At 42.2% G+C, this 17,044-nt stretch overlaps 1 protein-coding gene across 3 annotated transcripts in view; it reads left to right on the forward strand.

The window, feature by feature from the left end:
* The first annotated feature begins 2,245 nt into the window (after positions 1-2,245).
* LIMCH1 (LIM and calponin homology domains 1) overlaps positions 2,246-17,044 on the forward strand; it is a 106,020-nt gene continuing 91,221 nt past the window's right edge. For all 3 annotated transcript variants that reach the window (XM_053458401.1, XM_053458403.1, XM_053458402.1), the window contains exon 1: positions 2,246-2,457. In XM_053458401.1, coding sequence (XP_053314376.1) covers positions 2,365-2,457 — 93 coding nt within the window. In that variant the 5' untranslated portion in view covers positions 2,246-2,364. The remainder of the gene's footprint in view (positions 2,458-17,044) is intronic.

Consider the following 17,044-nt stretch of genomic DNA (forward strand, 5'->3'; position numbering starts at 1 on the left):
GTCAAGGAATATTTTTCAGGGTTTGGGCTAGACCCCCCTCACGTTTAGTGAAGAGTAATGCTAATGCTACAGCATATAAAGATATTTTAGACAAATGTATGCTTCCAACTTTGAGACCCTTTCCTGTTCTAGCATGACTGTGCCCCCAGTGCACAAACCAAGGTCCTTAAAGACATGATTTGATAATTTGGTGCGGAGAAACTTGAGTGGCCCCCACAGAGCCCTGATCTTAACCCTATTGAACACCTTTGGAATGAATTGGAACACCAATTGTGAGCCAGGCCTTCTTGTCCAACCAGGGTCACAATCAGGGGGTATGACTGGTACTGGTGTACTGGGCATGGACCCTTACCCCCTGCACAGCACCCAGGCACCAGGTAACTGAAGTGATGAGTGGAGCAATGGGTGGGATAATGGGCATACCTGGGAACTTTTGACCTCCGGCTACCTGGAGCCTTCCCTTGCGGGACGTGGCCAGGACTGCCCACTGACGTCGGTGGGCAGTCTTGCTGACGTTGGGGGAGTTCCCGCTGACGTCTCCTGGAAACAACCCTAACTCAAGGGAAAATGGGCGGGGAGAGGGGCGTGTCAAGACCCCGCTCCTGCGACCCGGAGGATTCGGGTCTTGACCCAGAGAAGCGGTGCTTTAATGGCAGCCCTGCATTCAACATGCTCTTTTTGATGAATGGGTACAAATTCCCCCAGATGACCTCCAAAGTCTTGTAAAGAGTTTTCCTAAAAGAGTGTAGGGTTGGGGACACTAACACAATATTAGGGCTCATATAGGTGTGATGGTCAGAAGTCCACATACTTTTGTTCATATAGTGTATATGGAAAACCTTTAAAAAGGGTCAAACAATTGTGTAAATCGTTTAGACACGCTGGTAACTGTATGTGGAATTGCAAGTTAAGTACATTAAAGGAACACTCTGGTGAAAGTACTTTCATATGAATTGCTTAAAGTAAAAATATACTCGCATTAGGAAAGTGTTCCTGTTGAAAATAATGGGAGCTCTTTCCACTGATGTAAACAGCCGTTTAACGAGCCAGTCCTGGAGCTTTCTGGATTTATGTCATGTACAAGGAGATGCGTTCAGCCAAAATTATTAAATGATTTCATAGATGTGAATTGAATTCACACTGCAATGGCAGCTATACCTACACATTCCAGAGATGATTAAAATGATATAATACATATTTCTTTTCCATTTGTTAGATGCATCATGTGAGTGTTACTTGACGCTTGGATGTATATGTAACTGTTCTTGTATCTGTCATTGCTATATGCAACCTAACCGTATTCCCAGGTTGGCTTCTTTCAATCTAATACTTTGTTTGGTTGGTAAAAATTTGTGTCTAGACCTTGAGCGGACCGGTGGTGAGTATATCATTCATGCCCTAGATGTGTTTGGCTATCATCTCACGCCTGCAGAATAGCTGGGGATGGGGCAAATGTGTGCGGGGCATTCTGCAGAATCTACCCTGTGCATTTGCAAGAACCTCTTATTACAGAGAAACACTACCAGCTGCCAGGTGTACCACGCATGTGAATGCATTACGGTGCAATACGGAGCCGCGTGTGTACATTCACAATGCAGAACAAAAACCTATCCGCATCTGTCCGGCAAAACTGCACGCTGGCCGCAGGGTAGCCTTATGTGCCACGAAAGTGAAATTCTGCTGGAATCTATTCCATTCACCCACGGCTTCCCGCTGACACTTGTGTATAAACTTCTTCTAGATAGTAAGATTGTTTGAGGGTGGCCCATCTCACCTTTCAGTTCTCTCAGTCCAAATTGTTATGCCCTGTGTACCCCCTGTACAGCGCTGCGGAGTATGATGGCGCTATATAAATCAATAAATAATGAATGTAATAAATGTATGCTATGTTGGTTGCGGGTCCAGCACTGCAGCCTTCCTTGCGCTGCCATAACCTGCCGCAGCCACTTGTTGATGGCGATACAGGTGCGCTCCCCTCCCTAATTATTCTCCCATCAGCCCCTGGCCCCGACACCTGAGGCCCTTGTTGCCCCCGTGGGGCTGCTGCCCGTCGGTTGGGGTAGATCGGGGGCATTGAGCATGTGCTGGGGCTGGTAATGTGGCCGCCTGTGAGCTGGGAGTGTAATGAGGCATGTGATTACTGCCATTGCTCTGGATGGAAGGAGGTGGCTTCGGGATTTGCATGGACTGAAGGCAAAGCTGCAATCGCCTGATTATTTTTAGCTGGTGCGGATCACGTTGCACGGAGAGGGGACTCGGCTCTCTCTCTCTCTCTGGCTGGAGACTCGCCGTATACAGGAGGTCGGAGAAGCTTCTGTCTGTCTGTCTGCCCCAGGCTGTCCATCCCTGGCCCGATCGCCTGACATGGCCAGCCCTGCACTAGGTCTACAGGAGATCCAGCAGCCTCAGGAATCGCCTCCAGACTCGGCGTGCAGAGAGGCTCAAAAGTGGATCGAGGTGAGAGCGCAGAATCTCCTCGGTATTTGGGATCGGTTTGGGGATCGATCAGAATTCTAAATATAATTATTTAGTGTAATGGCGAGGATTATTTGAGTGCAGAACACTATGCCAGTATACTCGGTACCTGCACGAAGGTGTGCTCCGGGCTGTGGAGAGATACACAGCTCAGCCTGGTATGGACAGCGCACACTCGGGGAGTAATGTTCAGTGCAGTATATATTAGCAGCAATGTATACTGTATGCTGCAGTGGGGGTACAGCAGTGCTTTTGATGGGGTTTTGGTTAAGCAGGTGATGGGGATCTGGGACCACAGGCTGTTCTGCTGATACAGGGCTAGCGGTGCCCTGCACAAAGCACAGATAATAATCCTGTTCCTGGTGTGTTTAATGGGCATGCAAGCCGTGTGCCGATACCATCTGACCGCAGGCAATAGTGCTTCTTTGTTTGCTGTAACTTAACCCCTGGCTGCTTCTGCTCCATCTCCTGCACATGCGGGTTTTTGCCTCTCGTTGCTGTCTTCTTGCAAAACAAAGATGTTTTTTGGCTGAAATCGGTGCAGCTGCAGCTTCTGCTCGTGACGACGGCAAAATAAAGCCCTTCGCTTGGCTGCGACCGTCCCGTTACACAGTTAGTTATGGAAATGCTCAAATGTCTCATTTCCCTTGCAAATGACCGCGCTGGGCTGCTCTGCATACCTGCTGCGGGAGCCTCCGAGCTGTCAGTGCTTGGAAACACAGAGCTCATTCATCCCCCGCTCAGAGCGGAGCGAGGGGCACACATTTCCTGGCTGGGAACGCGCGATGTGCTGCTCCTTCTCTTTTTGTGTATCCCCAGCTTTCATAGATTGTTACGGTTGGTAACGAACCAACGCGTTGTGAATTAATCTTGCAGTTGACGCAACAAGAAGGGCTTGAGATAACGAGGGCGATGCAAGGTACCGTTTGGCTGATGAAGTGATTGATTATCGTGTCCATTGTCTACTCTGATTCCAAAAAAGCCTGGGGAACTTTCCATGACATTGCGGCTGTTTGTAGCAATAGCTTCAGGCCTTTGATGCGACTGAATTGGGTTTTTTTTTTTCTTTTTGGAGAGGACGCAACCTGAATACAAATATCCGAGTGAGAAGCAGCATACACTGAGCCAGTGTATTAACATGTGAGCCGGATACATACCCCCGTGGACTGGATACATGGGTGGGAGAAGCAGTCCTTGTGGCGGACGTTTCAGTTAATGCCCCGTAGTCACCGTTGGCTTTTAATGCAAGCCTTGCCATGGACCCTGGTGACCGGTTATGAACACTTTGCTGGATCTGCCCAACTATCAATACAGAGCGTTGAGACAGCGCCTGGCGTTAATACGTTCTCTGTTCTGTCCAAGCAGACACGGTGCTCCACACGTTTAGCTCCCAACACACAACTACTTAACTGACAAGTAAACTTCCAAGCGCCTTTTTTTCTTCTTCTCGCGTAGTAATTAGTTTGACTCCTTCTTTTTAATTGTATGTTTTGCTGGACTGGTGATAGTATAAGCTGCCGGCACTCGCGTTTTCGCTATCGTTCTAAAACTATTAAATGCTGTGGGATATTTTCGTAGGTGACCTTGAATGGAATAGACCTTTGTATTCCTCGTAACCCTTACTATCCTGCAGCTTGTTCACAGTGCTCTTAATGCTCCAGTTTGGTTATTGAAAAGAAAAGATGAATATAGCCGTGTCAGACCAAGAGAAGATAAAGTCCAAACTGATAACTTTTTTTTTTGGCCAACATGAAAGACCTCAGGTGTCTAATTCTAAATTGGCCCAATAAAAGATGTCAACTTCAACTAAGAGCTTGGCTCTTGGCACGCTGTAGCTCGCACAGAAAACAGCATGCGACCCATGCCATGCTTAGCGTGTCCACTATTATGCAGAAGTGAAGGTGCCACTGGGCAGAGGGTATGATTCCATCTATACGTTGTCCTAGCTATAGGTTAGATAGCTATATGTAGGTTAGATTGCTATCCTGAATAAAGTGTCATACTTACCGCTGGAGGACATGTTAATGGCCGTTCTGCTTCAAAAACTATAACTGGGACATGAGATGTGGCTCCTCCAAATTATCCGGTGATTTCTTCTTTTAGAAACACGGACTCTTATGGTTAATGACTTGTGTTTCTGAGAATGCACACCTCGTACAAAAATACATTTCAGGAATGGCATAGTATATTGTGACTTTATTCTAGAGCTTAGATTATTATTAAGATATATATTTAGGTTTAAGTCTGCCACATCCATTTTCTTCTCTCTCAACCAATTCAATGATTTTCTTTCCTGTGTGCCCTGCCCAATATTTTCATATATAAGTAATTTAATGACATGCCAGGCTGTTGTCTGGAGTTGCTCTTATTAATTCCTGCCCAATAGGCAGACATATTTGGAGTGTGTTATGCTTCGGTTGCAACTTATGCGTCGGTGCCACAGATCTCTGTAATCAGGCGCCTTGTATCCGTGTTTATTAGTAAAGTAAAAATAAAAGTACTTGCCTTAGAGAGAAGCTGCATCTCCCCGTTTCCTTCATTGTACAATGATTCTCGCTACGGATTGGCTGCTTAAAGCAACCAATAAGTGCCAAGAAAAGCGACCTTATTAAAATTAATTGCTCATATTTGCCTGTTTTTTATTAAAATTCCAATTATTCGGTCACCCACGCTAGAATAATTGTCAGTTTGGCCAAACACATCTCCTTCACAGAAAATAGCTGGGTAATGGGGAAAGGGGCAAATGCATATGGGGGATTCTGCAGACCCCTCCCCCTCGATGGGGGTATCGTATAACATTAAAGGGGCCTCTCCTATACCATAAGCATTAAAATGTGAAACGGTCCGCTGATGACTGTTTTAGAACAGACCCAGGTGGTAACTGAGGCAGGGTGTTCTTCATAGAATTGTAGCTCTGGATCAATCAGTCTTTTGTCAGTTTCTTAGTATTTTTGGTGCTGTAATTAAACAGCTTCTGAGATGAGACGTTTTGTCCTGTGTCGGAGGATATAATGATCAGCAGAACATACTGTGTGGGGTTTTTGTATTTAATAAGAATGTACAGAACACACATGCAAGCCAATGCCTTTGATTCTTGTTTTAGAACATGTTTGCTTGCAGCTCTCGTGATGCTCTGGTCAAAGTGTCACAGAGGTCCACGTATGTCACCCCTTGGTGCCCTGAGTCAGTTCTGTCATAGCTGTTGGAATCATTCACCAGAGACACTGTAAATTCTCCATGGCTATATTTGAATGCACCGTCGATGTCCAAAAGCTGTAAATAGTCTTCTCGCTCAGCCCTGCTCCAGCACATCAAGCGGTCAACTTGTTGTCAGGAAGAATTCTTCTGTTGTATTTTTGGTTTTCTGGTTGACCACAGGTGGGTGAGCATTATGCAGGAGAGCAAAAATGTGTTGGCTTCACTTGTAACCATTGGGGTCCAGACTCCATACTTTGTCACGGATACATGGAAGCATTGAAACCATGCCAGTGTACTCTGTGTTAATTCCGTGTACACATGGTCACACATGACTTGGTAAACTAAACACAGACAACTGGTTTAGAAACCTCCTTAGGAGGATTGTATATAGCGACTTTCTGAAAATATCGACCTGTAGCAGTCATTAAATGTGTACCTGAAATAATGCTAAAAGCCTCAACAATGCCAATGCAGAGTGTAAAGGAACAACACAACATTAAAGTAAATTAAGTGTGAAATAAACATACGTTCTAACTTGGAGCGAGATTCTTTCATCCCATGCAGTCTTTTTCGGCTATAAACAACCACAGATCTTAGTTAGTCTCGCATTAGGTTCAGGATAACTGTATGTTTAACCACTTCTGCTGGGAGGCTGCTCCACTTATCTACCACCCATTCAGCAAAAGTACTGCCCCAACAGGTTTTCTCTTGTTCATAGAAACTGTTTGTATTAAGCTGTTTACCTCTTGCTTGTATGGATTGTATAGAGAAGGGTATTGTTGCTCTACATTAACAAGCAGGTAGTCCTGTGCTTGAAGATGATTGACGTGCCTTTATTCTTATCCAGTTTCCTGCGACCTCTTCTTATTGTCTGTATCTCTCCGAATTTGGGTTGTGTGTAGTGTTGTATGGTGTTCATTTATAGTAGATAATAAACAAGGCAAAGTCCTTTCCCCCAGAGCTTTCAAGAGGATGGAATTTAAAAGTATCATATCTCATTTTCCCCCATAGAATGGGTCCATTGTTCTGATCCTTTTCTTCCTCCCTTGTGCCATATTTAACATCCACAAACTCAGCTGTAAAGTACTTTATCATAATTTTGGATTCAACTCCGTATAGAAAACATCTTTATTCTGAGAAAAACTAAAATTGTTGATAATCGGCTCCTCTATTGCCAGATCCTACCTGTGGCACACTGCATTCTATGCTTCCCTGTTAACACATACTGCATTATTAAACATTCAGTGTCCTCTTACACACACGCGCACACACACTGTGTGGGTTTCATAGTTAAGAAGAACCCTGCACAGCACTGTTGTGAACGTGTAGCTGTTTATTTGCGTGTTTGTCCTGTTGAGGAACAGACCTGATCATGATCCAGAATACATAACTTTGGTTTTGTGGTAGAAGAATAAGCTTTCGGCTCTCTTGCTGCCCCGTTCGTAGTGTCAGCGAGGTCCGTCTGCCGAGCTGGCCTTAAGTGTTCTGGCGCCCTGTGCGGACTACTCCTCTGGCGCCCCCCTGCCCCTTCTCACTATTTCCCCCCCCTCCCTGCCCCTTCTAACTATCTACTCCCTCTCCCTACTTCTCATTATCCTCACTTACCTTGTTGCCGGAGTCCTGCGGTGGGAGCGGGAGGCATCCGTCTTCCCGCTCTGCTGGCAATCCATGTTGAGCGCCGGAATATGATGTCGTTATTTTTTTTTACTTTATTTAACATGAAGGATGTTAAATAAAGTTAAAAAAAAAACAAAAAAAACGATGTTGCACACCCCTAAGGCCGGCCCTGTCCATGTGTAACCTCATGCGAGGGTTGCATGTGTCGGGAGTATATGATCAGGATGTTGGCTCAAGGATTCTGGGAGTGAAAGCTGCAGCGAGGGCATCATGGAAACCAATGAAATATCCTTGCTTCATTTCATACCTAGTATGGACCTTTTTGTAAGTTCTTGACAGAGGTCTATATTAGGACCGGGCTGTTGTCTTTGGATCTCCCTATGATAAGGAACAGTTTGTACCGCACCTTATTTGTTTTGGGCCCGGTCTGCAGTCCAGGGTTCCTCCAGCCAGAAATTAATTTGTTGTTTAGTAGAAACTGTAATAGTTTTTTATGCATGTTGCAGTGCGATTGGAACGTGTTTTCCAAGTTGCTGCTCAGCCCAAAGATCTGCAAGTTGTATTATGTATTGTTTTTTATACCATCGTCATATTCCGTAGCGCTGTACAATGTGTAGACAGGACGTAACAAGTAGTATATAACATAACAATTTGACTTATAGAAACCTCACCGAACGAGCTTACAATCAACTTATATGTAGGGTAAGCAGACATGCGCTGCTGCAGATGCATGGACAGCACCCTTCTGCATGCTGTTTGCTTCAAGGGAGACGGAAAATAAGACTAGTTTCAAACTCCTTTTGAAAAACAAACACATGGCGCCAATTACGTACTTTCAAAAGTACTTGGTAAGTAGTATGTAGTGTGTATTTTGTGCCAATGAACGTGTGTTGTGAATATGCTGCAGCTACACAGATCTGCCCCTCTGCACGATCTGACGTACATGGGGAGGTGGGAGATACCGTGCATGGTTTAACACTGTTGTGTGAGAGCTTTGTAAATACTATCACACCCACACATTGATATAAAAATGAGCTCTTTTGGTTGTGAATAATATAACAATAATTGGTGACTTTGATCTGACTCTGTAATTTGCATGTAAAAAGCAGAGTATGGAGGGAAGGGGCAAAAGATGGAGTCGCTGAACAGTGAATGGAAAATGCTGCCCTGCAGTATGTGGGGTATATAACCGAACATTTAATTCCTTTCTGTGAGGTCATACATCTCACATACTGCAGGGCAGCACTTTACATATGTAGCACATGTGTGTCCTGGAAAAGATAGCCAATGTGATCACACACACAGCTAACTTGTTTCTAGACAAATAATGTCATGCAAGGGCATAGGTAATCAAGATTAGAGCACAGAATTGTGATATGGAATTAGCTTACATTGTATAGATGTATTGTATCTACTTTCTAAAATAAACTTTACCCACTTTGAATGATTTGGCGTCTATGGGATCTATTGGCTCTCCGAGTTCGTATACGCTAGATTAGGTCGTCTCAATGGAAAATGATCTTGGACAATGACATCATACTTTGGGTGAGGTCTGGGAAAATCCTAATGGGCTTGAAATGTCTAAATTTAAACCCCCCTATACTGTGCAGTTCCTGTGAATGGAGTGGAGACAATGTGTGGATCAGTCCCTGGGGAGAGCGCATTGCGGGCCTGGACATTGTGTCCGACAGGAACAAAATAGAATAAAGCACTTTTTATCTTCCAGCGGAGAACTAGGACTTATTTTAATGGCTTTATTAAAGCTGGTTACATAAAACAATATTGTGATCGATTTATGCTTTGCTCATTGATAGTTTGCTAATCATATTGAGATGTATTGTCTACGTTTGCCACACGATTAAGCCTTCGCTTTGGTGTTTCGTACATCCAGGACCCTGTTTTTGCTGTCCATTTGATTTTGTGTAGTTTTTTTGTTTTCTTTACCGATCTGTTATAATGAAACCAAAACCAAGTAAAACATAGTGTGAGTTTCTAGAATCTAGGAACACTCAAGAATGCATAAGCGCTGTAATGATCTTATCCCTAAAATGAACTGACATGGAAAGGCAGACTAAGGTTCAATATGTATATAGGCAAAGCATCATAAAAATGTCTGTGCACTTTAAGAGTGGGGATCATCTGAAAAACGCCATGCATATAGTAACGGGGCCTGGAACTGAACAAGTTGGCTAAACGGCTGGGAACATTTGAAGGAAGATTCTTACCGGTAATTACCATTTCTGGTTCCAGAAAGATTGACATCTTGGATCTGTTCCTTAGTTTCTGGGTCACATTTGATCACAAGGATATTTGACATTTGTTTTTACTGGACATGGTCCGGACCAATGCTGAATGACTCCCCTGGAGAATAAATGGTTTTTCGAGAATCAGCTGGAGAACCAGAGGCGAAAGTCGAGAGTTTTCTCCAGCAGGTTTTTAGATATCATTGACCATCCATGTGTTTTGAGACCTGATGCAGCCAAGCAGTGCTGTCCTCGCCAGCATTGGGCGAGAAGCTCATAGTGTTAGAAGTCTAAACATCTTTCTTGTCTCATATTTACCAACTTTCTTTAACATTTGGCGGAATTGGCTAGTACGATACCACTATATAAGTGCATTAGAATGGAATGACAATACTTACTACTCTATCCCTCCTGTGTAACTATGAAGAATCACCATTGTGTGTTGCTTTGCCTGCCCCAACACCATGTGTATGACGCTTGTGACATGTCTTTCACATTACACGCTATGATCTGGTCATGCATCATTACTAGCGGTAATAGTGAAGTCTGCAGTATGGGTGGCATTGAGCCCTGTGGGAACAGAAGCTGTTTGATGTGGTATTTGATTTGGGAATGGATGTGGCCACATCTCATTACTGAAAAACAAAAAAACAAAAACCGTAATGTCTTTTTAAACAATGTGTATAAATGACGTGTGTGGTTTGTGTGCTATTTAAGCTAAACAGATGAATGACAGAAGCAGTAACATCTGTAGTAATCTCTGGTCTCCAGCTAATTCCTCTTTATGGATCTTTTAGTCTTGCTGTCTTAAGTCTATCTGAGGGCCATGCGGTGAGCGGTATATGCCTCACCTCTTCACATTTAACCCCCCTTTTAAATATATAATATTATAATAGAATAAATGTATTGTTATTAAAAGGAAAACTCATTGACATTAATCATATTTGCTAAATCCTTTTTCGCTTTTACTTTGTTATGGATGCTTTTTAATGCTCATTTTGTTAAATGCTGATGCATAGCAGCGTAAAAACTATATGTCTCGGGAATTATATGCGGTGTCTCTTTTAATAAGTGGGTTCCCTTCTATAAAAATCACCTAAAGTCAAGGCAGTCGTAAACTAGCCGTAAAGAAAAAAAGGTTATTGTGATCAACCTGCTTTTCCAGCTTGGGGCTATTTTAGGAAAACATCCCAGAGAGCTTCTCCATCACGCGTGGTGATTGAGAGATGACTTGCATGCGGGATGAACAGCTGCTTGGAAAGCCTCTGCTGGTGTAAGTGTTTCCATGCAGTGCTTTCCTGTATGTGATTCCTGTCCCTTCTGTCCAAATTATGTTTCAGACTTGTCATGGTTTTATAAAAGGAAAAAATGTTGTAATGGCGGCGCCATCCAAGAATGCTTTCTAATTTCACCTTTTTCTAGATAATGGCAGCTGGTTATGGGAACTACATGGCCGTATTATAAGCCTCGTATAAAACTACACAGACCACACACATTGTGCGTCCTCAGTTAATGACTACTGTGTGTAAAACATGTTACTATCTAGTTGAGACCTGGAGACCTTCCAGATCTCTTGATGGTTATTATGTAGGCTTCCAAATTAGAGGTCTGCAGCCCCCGTACAAGTAGTGCATGATAGTGTATGGGTGTTACCCCTAGAACTGGTACACAACAGAAATGTTGTAACGTTATGATGTTGCGTTAATAGAATTGTAAAAGGGATGTTGTACCAAAGTACGTTTTGTTGTCACCTGACTTGTTAATGTATTCCCAATTGAATGCGATTAAACATGGTAAATATATATAGGTAAGCTATAAACATGCCTCCAAGCCTGCGATGATATATATGCCTTTTTGTTGCCATCCGGTAATCTGGGATTGAGCGCTGATTTAACAAGGCCTTGTTTATATTGCTAAAGCTTGCAAGGTTGCACAGTATAACTGTCCTGATTGGAAATTGTCACGGATCCATAAATTATAGCAGTTAACCCTTCATTCCATCTGCCACCTGGAGATCCTGGAGCTCTAGGAATGTCCGTATCAGAATTCAGCTGTAGGGAAGCTAGCCGGACCTTTCTAAAATAAGATTTCAGGAACTATTCTTATGGATTCCTGTCATAAGTATTGTTCTGTCGTGGCAATGGCCCAATTTTCTATTTACATTAAGATTTATAGGTTTATAATAATGAATGGTGATGTATTTGACAGCTACTTGTCTTTTGGCAGCGTATTCAACCTTCTTGCAGACATCATGCAGGTGGTGAAACTAGACTTCTTGGTACTGATTTGAGAAGTGTCATTATTAAATGGACTTCCATATTCTACAGACATGATTAAAATTTAAAGGATCTCACATTAAAAAAAAAAAACATGCAAACGGAACATTCTTTGGAAACCTGATATAATATCCTTTTACCAATTCTATATTGAACAACATAATGTAGTTAATGGAAGAGACGGTAGATAACAAAGATGCTAGAGATTTGTAAACTCGCACCTCCTGAAGGTGCTTATAACAACCATGCAGAATAAATCCCTTATATTAGTAAGTTGGAGTTTTTCTTAGAATTCCTTTCAGAGAATGGCCCTGTTTCTTACAAACAATTTAAATAATATAGTCATTACCATCAGAAGCGATGGGATCGGTGATTTCTTACTTAGAGTTCCGAAGCACACTGGCTGTACGTAAACTCCCAAGGAATGTGGGCCACCAGTTGAATGATAGTGGTCTAAAGCAATGTCTAACATTTCAGGGACTGTGTTCATGCGCCAATGTATGACATGAAGTATTTGTTATGGTCCAGCAGCGGAAAACAATGTAACATTTTAATAGGAGGGTGTTTGTAGAAGACTATGGAATGCCGAGAAGGACTTTCCCAATGTTCAGATATAGTTTGTGGGTTTGTAATTCCGAATATCTAATGGTATATATACACTAAGCACTTAATGCACTCAAGTTAAGCAAATGTACGGTAGTGTATCTTGCATTTTAATCTTTAGTCTAAAGGGTGTATGTAAATATTTATAATTATGTATATTTTAGAGCCAACAGATTTACCTTGTGCTTGACAGTTTACAGAATAAGAAAGAGGAGGTAAAATAAGTGCTGTCTACTAAGTTACAAGACATGACCACATTAGGAAACAAGGTGCCTGCCCCAAAGAGCTTATAATCTAAGTCATTTCCAGTTTCTGTGGCAGGTCAGGTGCATGCAACCTCACGTATCCTGACCTCAGCCATGCTTGCGCCATCAGGTAGCCACTGGCCTTAAAGTGCCAGGGCTGCTCAATAATTGCCAGTCTGGCCCTGGCAGTAGCAGTTATTTTTACTTTAATATGTATTTCTAGAACTGCTGATTGACAGTCACTTATGGCTCCTCCCAAAGTCATTATGGACTGTGGCATGCCATGGTCACCGTTATGGCAGGCAGGTGGTAATCCCACATGCACAAATCAATTATATTTGACAGCCTTTTTTTATATTTCCTCCCATTCCACTCCCTGCTCTTTCTAAAATTATATCTGTTATTTTACTGATCTGCTTTTATTTTACTTGAATCTACTTTTTTGATTTTGCATTGTCAGCAATAATTTAGATAAACCTTTAGAAAAAGAAAATACAATAGAGATTTACTATGAATTTGGCATTATTTAACACGCATATGTATCTATCCCTTCAGTTGTTCAAAATGTACACTTATGCGAGGTGATCACATGGTTCAAATCATGACTGAGCTGAGTGACTACTGTATTGTGGTCTGACTCAACAGAAAAAAATCTTTGTGATTAGTTGCCAATAGATGGGTAACATACAGTGCTAGACACTAGAGCCTACAACAGAATATATTTATTTTGGTAATGTCCTTGTATTCCTTCCTCAACAAAAGTCACTCTGGAGAAAACCTAGGTTGTGCATCCTAACGACTTATATTTGTCGAAGGTCTCTAGTGGCCTGTATGTTTATGAATGTTGAAGTAGACCTCTAGCACAGGGGACCATATCTGCAACATACGTGTAGCACGATTGTTGTCCTCTCTGATTATGTGGAGGGAAAAAACTTAATCACAAATCTGAAAATAGAAGGGTTGGGAGTTTGGAGCTCAAGGTGTTTGTGTGTGTAAAATACAGTAATGTGCAAAAGTTTTAGGCAGGTGTAAAAAAAAAAATGCTGTAAAGTAAGAATTGCTTCTAAAAAAGATATTTTTGTAGACCTATAGTTGTATGATGAAACAATTATACCAAACAGGCGCTAGTGATCATCAATTTAATATGTACGTTCGAATACAATTATTAACTGAAACAAACAGGTGTGCAGGAGGAATAAAACTGGACGAATGACTAAAAAGCTGAAGAGCTTTTAATGTAAAAACATCATACACCATGGCAAGACTGAGCACAGCAACAAGACACAAGGTAGCTATACTGCATCAGCAACGTCTCTCCTGGGCAGACATTTTAAGGCAGACAGGTTTCCAGATGTTCTGTCCAAACTCTTTTGAAGATGCACAAAAAAAACGGGCCATGTTGAGGACCGTAGACAGTGGTCGGCCAAAGAAACGTAGTGCAGAAGATGAAAGACGCATCATGATGACTTCCTTTCACAAACCAGCAGTGCCATTAGCTCAGCATTGGCAGAAAACAGTGGCACCCTGGTACACTCCTCTACAGTCCGGGATACATTTGGCTGCAGCAGAAGGCAGATTTTTGACTAAGGGCTGGAAAGTGGTACAAGAATGGGTGTTTGCAGACAACAGTGAAGCATAAAAATATCATCAGGGAGGCATCTGATTGGCTCCAAATGTATTCTGCAGCATGACGATGAGACCAAACATACAGCCAAGTCACAAAGAAGATCAGTGTAAAGAGTCCTGGAGGTGTTGGTATGGCCCCCACAAAATCTCGTTCATCTCATCATCTGATCTGTCTGGGGGTACATGAAGAAAAAGTAATCATTTACAGGATTTTCTTTACATCTGCCTTTAAACTTTTACACAGTACTCTGTGTGTGTGTGTGTGTATATATATATATATATATATATATATATATATATATATATATATATATATATATATATATATATATATATATATATATATATATATATATGTTAATGTGTGTGTGTGTGTACGTACAGTTTTTCTAGGTCTGTCTTTCTATGTAGAGATGTGTGCCCTGAAACTTTCTATTATGGTGGCAAGCAAATGTCCTTTCATGTGAACCTAAATAAGCCAATAGAGTGTAAGCTCGCGAGAACAAAGGCCTCGTCTTCTTCTGTACTAGTATAATTTGATAAGTGTAAACGCTTTTGTCATTGTGGATTGAATGTTTCTATTTTCTCTGTCCCTTATTGTAAAAGTGCTATAAGTTTAATGCAAATGAGAGAACACATCTGTTGAATATAAACGGCCTTTTCGTTTGGCTGTGGTATTTGATAAATGTCGTATATCCGGAGCTGCACTGGCTCAATGAATGATTGGTAGTGTTAAATTCTTTAGCTCAAAGCCAATGTAACCGATTTCTGTAAAATACACAGCTCTACCGGGGAGACGTTTACTACGGATCTCTGTTATGAGACAAGAAAGCTGTGCAGTGTTTTGTATTTTATGATTGCTTTGTCATGATCAAAGCCAGACTATAAGCTAGACAGGCCTGCTTTCTGTCACTGCAAAAGATTCTTTAGTAAAGGGACCTTCATTTATTTTTTATTGAACATGTCTTTAGAGATAGTGCCATTGAGTATGTGTGTATCACAAAGTATTTAAGACCACTACCCCTCTCTAATGGGTTTCTCAGAGATACCCCATGCTTTGGAGCTAAGCCAAAAATGTGCACAATTATATCGTGTACTTAATGTTTATAGCGCTGCTTAATATTTATATGGGGTTGGCTGTCTGGAGTCCTCTTTTTATGCTCCTTAGGGCCGAAGCTGGATGGTACCCTGTCGAGGAATGGTCCATATATTGAAGATGAGTCTTGGAAACGCAGCACTTCACCCAGAGACAAGTAATGGTGGTGTTCTTTTTTGAGTTATTGATATTTTGGTATGACTCTGCTTATAGACCAGGGGTGTCCATCCTGCGGCCCTCCAGCTGCTGCAGGACTACATCTCCCATCTCAGCTAGAGGGCTGGCTGAGGAGTATGGGAGATGTAGTCCTGTAGCAGCTGGAAGGCCGCTGGTTGGACACCTCTGTTATAGACGTATCCGATTCATTAGGCGTATTAACTGTGCCATTATGTGTTTGGATGTGAGATTTAATGTTTCAGTTCCCTTCTTCACTGTGTTTCACAAGTAGCCAAATCCAAAGAGTCCATCCTGTAAAAAGGACTGAGCTGGCCCTGCATATTGTATTGTTAAAACACGGACATGACTCATGAAATCTCCACAATAACATGCAGGGCCAACAGAGCTCAGCTTGTAGCGGCTGCACGCTGCGTTTGGCCCTTTTATAATGGTTTGTAAAATACTGGAATAAGTAACTCTTGCAATTTTAGTGAATACATCTGCATATACAGTATGTATGGTAATACTTATTAGAGTTTGGCTCTTAGTGCAGGGACGTAACTCAATGTTATGTGACTCGGCAGTAGAAGGTCAGCGGTTTACGCCATGTGTAAGGACGGCTTTGTGCAAGGTGTGCGTGTGTTGGTGCAGGGGAGGGGGTCGCTTGGCTTTACCCCCCCCAGGCCTGAAAGTACCACCTCTGCCCTGTCCAGGCTGGCTTTGTAATGGCATTGGGTTAAACCTGGCCACAGCTACATTTCACTTGCTAGGTGGCAATGCTTTCCACTCAGCGGGGATTCAAGGATTTGGCAGATTTTCTTGTAATGGTTTTAGTTAGTGGGGTCCCGTCTGATTTCCTTTACATAAACGTTTAGTAATTTATTTGCTGTGAGACGTGCATCTGCTCCTCAGCTGTGAAATCTGGAACGTTCACACGCTTTGTTTTGTGGATTGGTTTCATTAATATTACATTTTTTTTCTTTCATAAATTAGACTCTGTGATCTATACTGCAGCGTTAGATATGTAAAGAAGTGATCTGTACTGAGTAGGCCTTGATGTACCCTATGGACAGTAGTCTGTTATTCTCCAACTAAAGGATCATAAATATTTTAAAGCTACACTCCATCCACATGCAAAATAATACTTTTAGAACATTTTTTTTTTAGAATTTAGAATAAGATAAGTTTTATCTCATCCCCCACCAGTTGCTTCTAATGAAGAAAGTAACTTATGTACAGTGCCGACACTTGTGCGGCAACCTGTTGGCTCAACTCATATACTGACAAGTTTCTCTTCTCACATACATGCAAATGACTCTACCTCAACTGTCAAGTATGAGCAACCACTGACTTCTCTGCGGCCTGAACAGTTGGACATGCGCTACTCGAGGAGCAGAAGAATGAGTAAACGTTCTATAACTTATGTTTTATCTCTCTACACAAAGCGGAGCTGTTTAGCTGTGGATGGTCAGTTCACTTAGAACCAGCAGCATCCAAAATCTGAGCTGC

Source organism: Spea bombifrons, chromosome 1 (genome assembly GCF_027358695.1).
Source record: "Spea bombifrons isolate aSpeBom1 chromosome 1, aSpeBom1.2.pri, whole genome shotgun sequence".
Taxonomy (NCBI): domain Eukaryota; kingdom Metazoa; phylum Chordata; class Amphibia; order Anura; family Pelobatidae; genus Spea; species Spea bombifrons.